This window comes from Orycteropus afer, unplaced genomic scaffold, assembly GCF_000298275.1.
Source record: "Orycteropus afer afer isolate SDZICR_OR568_19922 unplaced genomic scaffold, OryAfe1.0 scaffold00032, whole genome shotgun sequence".
Classification (NCBI taxonomy): Eukaryota; Metazoa; Chordata; class Mammalia; order Tubulidentata; family Orycteropodidae; genus Orycteropus; species Orycteropus afer.
The window spans coordinates 5,848,348-5,857,573 of NW_006921619.1; the positions used below are offsets into that span (position 1 = coordinate 5,848,348).

The 9,226-nt window shown below is 42.3% G+C and overlaps 1 protein-coding gene across 1 annotated transcript in view; it reads left to right on the top strand.

The window, feature by feature from the left end:
• YEATS2 (YEATS domain containing 2) overlaps positions 1–8,860 on the top strand; it is a 163,253-nt gene extending 154,393 nt beyond the window's left edge. Inside the window, exons 25-30 of the mRNA XM_007935911.2 lie at positions 1,667–1,746; positions 2,779–2,980; positions 4,781–5,007; positions 6,144–6,218; positions 7,051–7,124; positions 8,752–8,860. Of these exons, the coding sequence (XP_007934102.1) occupies positions 1,667–1,746; positions 2,779–2,980; positions 4,781–5,007; positions 6,144–6,218; positions 7,051–7,124; positions 8,752–8,860 (767 nt within the window). The remainder of the gene's footprint in view (positions 1–1,666; positions 1,747–2,778; positions 2,981–4,780; positions 5,008–6,143; positions 6,219–7,050; positions 7,125–8,751) is intronic.
• The last annotated feature ends 366 nt before the right edge of the window (positions 8,861–9,226 follow it).

Below are 9,226 nucleotides of genomic sequence, written 5' to 3' on the forward strand. Positions count from 1 at the left end.
CTTCCTTCCGAGGAGTGGCTGGGGGGTTTGAACCGCCAGCCTTCTGGTTAGCAGTCAAGTGCCTTAGGCACTATGCTACCAGAGCTCCCCACTTCCACTTAATGAATAGTAAATAATCGTCATGCCATAGTTAGTAAATTTATCTATTATGTGTGTGGGTAAATGTCTTCAAGTGAAAATCTAATAACTGTATGGTGAGAACTGTGTTAATAGACTGTGTTACCACTAAAGCTTCTGGTCAACAGTAGACTATTAGTAGTTAATTTTGTGGGGAGTCAAAAGTTAAACACAGATTTTTGACTGCACAAGGGGGTCAGCATCCCTAATCCCCACATTGTTCAAGGGTCAGTTGTATACACAATAAAACATAATACCTATTCAACAGATTTTACTCCAACAGTTCAGTAATGTGTTACATCACATTATGTCAGCATTCTCACTAACTGCCTATCTCGGTTTACCACTAGGAACTTAGACTCTCTGCCCCTGAAAGTTCTCATTTTCTGCTTTAGAGTTAGTGTTGAGTTTGCTCTCACATAGATACAGATAATTCTTTTATAATGCACAGTGTTTGAGGCAGACATTCTTTATTGAGCTAAACGGTTGTTTACTTTAAAGATGACTTCATGGGATAGTTTGAGTTTATGGTTTAAATGTTGGTTCCAGGTGATAGATTCAGTGCTTTATCCAGTCTCAATGTATCTAGTATGTCTGGTTTTCATAAGAATTTGAAGTTTTGTTCCACATTTTTCTTTCTCCTGATCAAGATCCATCTGTTGGGTCTTGATCACAACGTTTAGTAATGATAGCTAGGCACCAGTCATTTCTTCTGGTCTTATGGCAGAGGAGGCTTTAGGTCATGGAGGCAATTATATATGTATCCATTTCCTTCTCTGATTCCTGGGTCTCCTTCCTCCGTTGTTCCAGGCAGTTAACAATTAATTTGTTGTGTTTTGGGTGACAGTAAGCTTTTAAGACCCCAGGCAGTACTTATGAACTAGAAGGTAGAGAGGAAACTCCAAAAACAATTTCAGGCCAGTCTACGTTATTTCCATGAAACCATGACCCTAAACCTTTGAATCAAGAAAACTAATCTCAAGAGATCCATCTGAAGTAGTTCAAAGTAAACTCCACTGAGTCTCATTGACAACTGATGGGCATTTTCTGTTGAGCACACTCATATCTTCAGTTTCCATAGTTCTCAGACCACCTTAACCCCAGCATTATGGACTAAGATTCAAAACCCTTTTTTAAAATCTAGCTACAAATACAGAATTGTAGAGTTAGAAGGGACTTCAGAAACTAGAAACTATCTTTCCCGACTTTCTCATTTTACAGATAAGAAAAACAAAGCCCATAGAGGTGATGTGGGTTGCCCAGAGCCACTCAGTGAGTTCATGGCAAGGCCAGGACTAGGTGTTGAGTCTCCTAGTTCATAGTGTAGTGCCGTTTCCCCTTATTTTAATAGCTTTGTGGCAGTGTGTCACCTTTCTCTACCAAAAAAATCATTATAACCCTTCTGTTAATGCTGCATCTGAACTCTCCCAGTAAGGAACATACATCCAATAAAGAGATCTGAAGACACTTTTGGACATATCTCCAGCAAATAAGATTTGGCTTCAATCATAATACCTTATTCAGAGTTTGCTGGATATGTGCATTCTAGGTGAAGATGCCAGCTGTTTTTCTGCAAAGTCTGTGGAGCAATATTATGGTTGGAACATTGGAAAACGGAGAGCTGCCGAGGTAATCCCATGTCTGCCTATTCGATATTCAGGCCAGTACTGAGAGCTCATGGGGAAAAAAGAACTGAAACATTCATGGATTCTGGGTGCCTGCTTGTTGTTAGGTTCCATCAAATTGATTTCAACTCATAGCAATCCATGTGACATGAGAGCTGCCCTATAGGGCTATTACCATTGTAGAAGCAGATCCCAGGTCTTTTTCCTGTGGAGATGCTGGTTGGGTTCAAACTACAAAGCTTTCCTTTGCTTGACTGTTGGCACCACTAGGGCTGTTTCCTTAAACCATTCCTTATACAACAGTGATAAAATTTGTAGCATGTTTTGTCAGTACTTTGATAAATAATCACAAAATATTTTCTCAGTCAGAACCCTCATTCTTCAAAGACATGAAGCTAGCCTTTCAAAGACCTACTTTATTGTCCTGCATTGATAAAAGTATTACATCTTCTAGAACATTTTATGACTTTCAAAAACTTAAAATTAATTCCTTATTGAGTGCTTATGGTGTGCCAACTACTGTGTCAGTTATAATGGGGACATCCCATGTACAAAGGCATGGTTAGGAAGCTGTGAGAAAGTCAGTGTGCTTGGAGGAGGTGGGGGGAGGGGAAGTGGGTAACTGTAAGTTGTTGTTGTTGTTGTTATGTGCTGTCGAGTTGGCCCCGACTCATAGCGACCCCTCCTTGGGTTTCCGAGGCAGTATCACTACGGAAGTAGGATTGCCCAACCTTCCTTCCAAGTAGTGGCTGGTGGGTTTGAACCGCCAGCCTTCTGGTTAGGACCAGGTAAAAAGCCTTGTAGCCAAATCTAGGAATTTCAGTTTTATTTTATAAGCATTAAGGAGCCAGTATATATTGTTTCACTTTAAAGAAAAAATAAGAAACTGAAGAATACCACAATCAGGTTTTTTTCTTTAGGAAAAAATGATTCTAACAAGTTTAAGTTAGCATGGTTATATATAAGTGGGTGATTTGTTTAAACATACTGCTGTTAAGTTGAAGATTTGATTGTGGTTCAAAAACTTTTTTTTAAGTGGCAAAGAGCAATGACAATACGAAAAGTCTTACAAGAAATACTGGAAAGAAACTCAAGATTTCACCACCTGACTCCCCTGAAAACCAAGCACATTGCTCACTGGTGTCGCTGTCATGGCTACACCCCCCCTGATCCCGAGAGTCTGAGGAATGACGGGGATACAATTGAGGATGTGCTGACCCAGATTGACAGTGAACCAGGTAACCTTCAGTGGAACTGCACCGAGCCTCGTGGACGACTGAGAGGCATTGTTGAGTGCACTCACATTACTTTACCATCCATAGCTCTCAGACCACCTTAGCCCTAGCAGTTTTCTGTGTTCTTCCTTTTTACTGGGTAAAAGGACCTGAGGACTTGAAAGAGTTTCTGCTTACCTCTTGCTATGTCCCCCAACCCCAAGGACGGTACATGGTCCACACAGAACTGTTTGTGCCCCAAGGTTGCAAGCTTTGCTCATGTTGTACTCCAGTCAGTCATGCTCCAGACTGTGCCATCCCACAGGTGCACATCTGTTGCTTCAGGAGTCCTTTCCTCCTCACATCATTTCCTCTTTAAAGGCTTTCCTATTCCATCTCTTCCCCTCCAGATAGAAATGACTTCTCATTCCCTTGAGACCTTCTGAACCTCCAAAGTACAAGTCTTAGTCTATCTCTTGAAGGTGGGGACTGTTTTACATCTTTATCTCCAACACCTAGGTAGGAAGTACGTGACCCAGTGTAGGAGACACAGGTATGAGCAACTAGTAATGTTGCAGGTAAAATGAACTGAGTGTTTTATGATAGAAACCCAAACTGCTATGTGGTGGCATGATAGGGACAGAGTATAAAAGGATATTTGGAGAGAAGCTTTTTGAGTTTCACCTTAAAGAGGACAGAGGATTGTTTTCTATCTTCACCCTCATTTATATGGTAAAGATGAAGCCCCATCTCCCAGTCTGAGGGGACCTGGAGCACATGGTGGGTGTGAGGGGTTGGTCCTCCAGGACAGCACAAGTCCTGCCTTCTTCATGAAAGTTTCCTGAGAGCTCTGGCCAGGGTGGCCACTCCCTTCTCTGATTTCATGCAGCACTTAATATCAGTACCTTTAGCCTTTGTCTGCTCTGCCTTCATATCTGAGCCCTTTGGAGAATGGACTATATTGATCAGTTTTGTGTTTCACTATTAAGATATGACTGGTTAATTTGAGAGAGCCACATAGGGACCCCTCCTTGGGTTTCTGAGGCGGTATCACTATGGAAGTAGATTGCCCAACCTTGAACCGCCAGTTTTCTGGTTAGCAGTCAAATGCCTTAGGCACTATGCTATCAGAGCTCCTTTTTTATGTTTGTTTTTACTCAGTAACACAGAAAAAGCCAGGAGTTGGACACTCTGGTCTTGCTAGATGCCTTTAAACCTATCATGTACCTTGTCTGGACTTCACTTATCCATAAATGAAAGGGGTGCACTAGCAGACTCCCAGAGCTTGTTCTAACACTCTTTGTTAGGCTTTGTATCAATCAACTTATTAAAGACTGAGTGCACAGTCTACATTGTAATGTTAACAGTACTTACCTCTCAGTGGTGAGGATGTGGGTGATTTTTATTTTCTTCACCATCAGTTTCTACATTTTCCAGATGTTCTACATTGAGCAGTATCATTTTTTCTAATCAGAAGGATTACTTTTAAAACATAAAGAAAAAATCGATGTAGTCATTACTTAGAGGGTGAGGGAATGGCCTAGATTTTGGTAGCAAAGTCAGAATTGTGTACCATCTGTTTTGTCTCAGATTGCAGTTACATCACACGTGTCTTAATGCAAGATGCCTCTCTATGCTCTTCTTCCTTCATGAATTACTGATTCTCATAATTAAAGATTCATACAATTTTAGAATTAGAAAGAATGTCAGCTCCCTTGATACTTGTCCTTCCTCTCCGGGTCTCAGGCTGTTGGTTTTATGGAGGTTGGAAATCCTTTTATTTTGTCACCACAGATGTCATAAGACTGATTACCTCTCATTTAGAGTGCCCATCATCATTCTCCTCTGCTGACAACCTCTGCCGGAAACTGGAGGACCTTCAGCAGTTTCAGAAAAGAGAACCAGAGAATGAGGAGGAGGTGGATATCCTGAGCCTCTCAGAGCCATTAAAGATAAGCATCAAAAAAGAACAGGAAGAGAAACAGGAAGAAATGAGATTCTACCTGCCACCAACACCAGGGTCTGAATTCATCAGTGATGTCACACAGAAGGTAGGGGCTGTGGCTTGTGGTGTCGGTAGGTCACAAACCAGGTCAGGTGCTAAATGTTCAGAGACAACCGTATCGACTTAGGTACTAGACTTTTCTGGTCAGTAAATGTGTGATTAACTTCTCCCTGGTAAATTGCAGTGGCTGTCTGAACACCCACCTTCCTACCCAAGGTCCTTGAGCAAGAAAATTAATTCTAGGTTAGAAGATTACCTGTTGAAGGTATATTTAGAGAAAGGCAGTTAGGTAAAACTTACTCACTGCCCCCAAGTCAGACCTGACTCATAGCGACCCCTCCTTGGGTTTCCGAGGCAGTATCACTACGGAAGTAGATTGCCCAACCTTCCTCCCGAGGAGTGGCTGGTGGGTTTAAACCGCCAGCCTTCCAGTTAGCAGTCAAATGCCTTAGCCACTGTGCTACCAGAGTTCCCTAGCTAGGTAAAGGTGTTTTGTTTTTTGTTTTTTGTTTTTTTTCACTTTTCATCTCCTTTTCTTTCATCTGCCTGAGGAAAAACACCTTTGTCTTATGAAGCATGTCATGTTTCCAGATTATCCTTCCAAGGATAAACTTCTAACATTTTTTATAGCTCTCAAGGGCCCTGCCTGTGGTGTGTATGACACACAGACCACGTTTATTATACCAGAGAGAATTATTTATCCACCACTGATGGAGCTCAACCACTTCTTAGTGTCTGCCACTGCACAGTTGCTCAGGACCCAGAGTGAGAGACATTGTGTTTTCACTGACAGGAAGAAATGAGAAATGGGGCAAGGTGCCATTTCCAGGTGCATCTTCTTCACCTTTTGCAAACGGGGCCTTAGGATCTGATTTCCAGTCTCAAAATTGTTGATCTCACTGTCAGAATTCAGGACAAATCCTGACCATTGTTCTCCCATGAAAGAGATTTGGAGGTACAGGCAGGATTATGATAGCATTTTTAAGTCAACCAGAAAATAGAAAAATAAGATAAAATATCTTTCCAGTTTTTATATTCTGTGTTACTTCCTCATGAGTTTGTGCAGAATGTGTATAGAAGCCTTCTTCTAACTAGGCATCTCTTTGGGGATCAGAAGGACGCTTGTTTAAAGAGAGACTATTTTTAAAGTAGAAATAGGAACTTTTACTTTTGCTTTCCCAGATTGGAATCACCCTGCAGCCCGTAGCACTCCACAGGAACGTGTATGCATCAGTGGTCGAGGACATGATTTTAAAGGTGGGTGACTGCCAGCGGCAGTGCTGTGAGTGCTAGGAATGGGGGCCGGACAGCGGGATGCTCAGACTCCACAGTTTAAAGTGAGAGGCAGGACAGGGAAGGAATAGATGGCAGGTTTTCAAACTTCTCATCTTAAGCTTAGTCCTTTTTTCCCCTCCTGATTTTGTTTTGTTTTTTTCCTTTGTCAAACCTATAAATATTCGTGGGTGTAGTCCCATTCACCTTTCCACACCTGTTCAGCTTGCATGCTGTCTATGTATCCATTTATAGATTATTGTTCTGATTTTAAAATGAAGTCATTCATGGCCTTGTCTGAATGTTGAAGCATCTACTAGAGTTTTTGTGCTACTGGCACTCCAGAGATGTCCTTATTTAGTGCCATTTCAAGTCCTTTTTAAGAAGTATCCTGGGGTAAGAGCCAGCACTCTCAGTGCTGCAGGGAGGTGGCAAAACCTCAGGTTTTCTCTGCATATCATAACAGCAAAGAGACAGCCACAACTATCCTGTCCTTGAACAAGGAGATAATAAAGCCATTCCCTACCTAGTCTGATCCTAGCTCAGAACCTTTCCAGGTGGATCCCCTCCCGTTACAGTGACCTTTCATAGCAGTACTTGCTTCTGTTTTCCCTAAAAGCAGTATCTGATCGTGATTCCAAAGAATAATGGCCTCTATCACTTATAGTCTATTATTCCAACCTTTAATTTTTCTTTAAGGATACTGATCCTTAGATGCAGTTGTTTCACGTTTGGGGTAAGGGATGGAGTCAGACACATCCCTTCCTTTCAGCAGGCAGTTGTCCGTTTTGGAGAGTAACCACATCATCTGTTGCAGGCTACAGAACAGCTGGTGAGTGATATCCTGAGACAGGCCTTGGCAGTTGGATACCAGACAGCATCTCACAACAGGTACTGTTAACTCCTAGTCAGTGGTGTTAGGCTTATAGATATTTCCTAGCAGTTCAGTTGCCCGCCAAGATGTTTTATGCTTAAATCATGCAAGTAGGAGATGAGGCTGTCAGTTTTTGGGGACATCCTTATAGCCAGGCATACTCAGGATCTGCTCTGTCTCTCTTTTTTTTTTTTTTTTTTTGAGAGAGAGAGAATCTCTTGGTTAGAAATGCTCAGCTCTGCCTGGAGATACCTTCCAAGTCATTTTTCCATAGACACCTGCAGGCTTTTATGTTACAGGGTTGAATGAACAAATATCAGCTGTTTGGAATAAAAAGTACCAACGGTGCCCATTATGTGTCGGACCTTGGGGTCAGGCATAACATACACAGTGAAACCTGTGGGAGCCAGAGCTCCATGGGACTGCCTTGTTTTTCTGGGTCTCACAAGCTTTCAACCTTTGACAGGTGCAGTCTTAACCACTTTTTACCACTGTCTGGTAGTAAAAAATACTTGTGTTTTCCTTCTTTGACAGGTTTTCTGCCTTCTGCAGGTTTCATTTTTGTCAAGTTGAACTGTATTACCTAATTTATCTTAGCAATTGTTATTGCTGAATTAGTACTTCCTTTTTAGAAATTAGGAAACTGAGCATTATTATCATTATTATTAGCAAATACTCAATAGAATCTAGATTCATACCCAGGTCTTCTCATTGGCTTACCACTTAATTCTTTGCTGCTCCCTAATAATTATAATCGTTTGGAACACTGGGTTTTCTCTTTCTCTGGGCCCTGGAAGGATGACAAGTAGGTCCTTTTTCCACACCCTGGTATTCCTTTCATAGGAAACAGATTTTATTTGGTCCCGTTTTAGCAAGGGCTATCATAAATTTAGAGAATGGTGACAAAGTGCCTGAAAACATGAAGAAGCCTAAATCAGAGCGATATTAGGTCAGACTTCATAGGAATGTAATACATCAGGCAGAGTAGAAGAGGTCTTTAAGGAAAAAGAAAGGGGGAAGAGGTTTGGTAGTGCTGCTGCTTGTCCGGCTTGAAATCCGAGAGTGAGCTGCCCGCCATCTGGGGCGCCTGCTCACCTCATGGTCCTGCCTCTGGAAAGTAGGGGACTGGGGTGCTTTGATAAGAACATTTACCATCACACTTGGTTTGGCTTAGCTCCACCTCCCATCTTTCCACCAGACAGGAAATAACGGCCCCAGAGTTCTGTGGTGCTTTGACTCAGACTGAATTACAAAAATACTGTTCTGTTCCTCTATCCACTTTACTTCTTCTCACCTTTCTCAGTCCTCAGAATCTTTTCCTAACCATTCAGCCAACTTCTTAAAACCCTTCTCATGCCTGTGACTGGGCAGTCATGTCTGACCCCTGAGCAGGCCTGACTGTGAGTGAGAGTAGGCCAGATCTTTCACCAATGCTGAAAAGGAATAATGGAGAAAAGAAAAAGCGAGAACCCACTCGGCCACCCCATCCGTTCCTAAGTGACCCCAAGCAATAACCTTGTCATTCATCATTGTCTCTTCCTTTAGGGCCTATATAAAGAATGTTCCTTCCATTTGGTAAACTAATGATATTATTACATACTTGATAGAGTTACACCTGATAACACCCTTTGTTTTTTGGACTAGGATTCCCAAAGAAATTACAGTGAGTAATATTCATCAGGCCATTTGCAACAATCCTTTCCTGGACTTCCTCACAAACAAACACATGGGGATATTGAATGAGGATCAGTGAACAGAATGAAGATGCCCTCGAAAAGCAGGCTCTGATGCCAGTGGGAAACATATGAACTGTGATGACTCCTATGTGGGGAAGGCAACTGTTTGCTGTGAGCCTCGGAACATCATGGCTGCTAAACCACTGCCTCCACCTCATGCAGCATAGCACCAGCATGTCCGTCCCAGATGAAATCGTTTTAGGACAGAAGTTGGTTTCCTGATTCTAGAATGAAGCTGTGAGTGGATACGTGCTCTCTCAGCTTGTATCTGTTCACTTTCTGTAAAGCCTCCTCCATGAGAGGATCTTAGCGCTGGGCCAGGCTGTGCGGATCAGGTCCTCCTCTCTGGGGGTCCTCCAGGGAGTTCGATGCACTAGAGATTT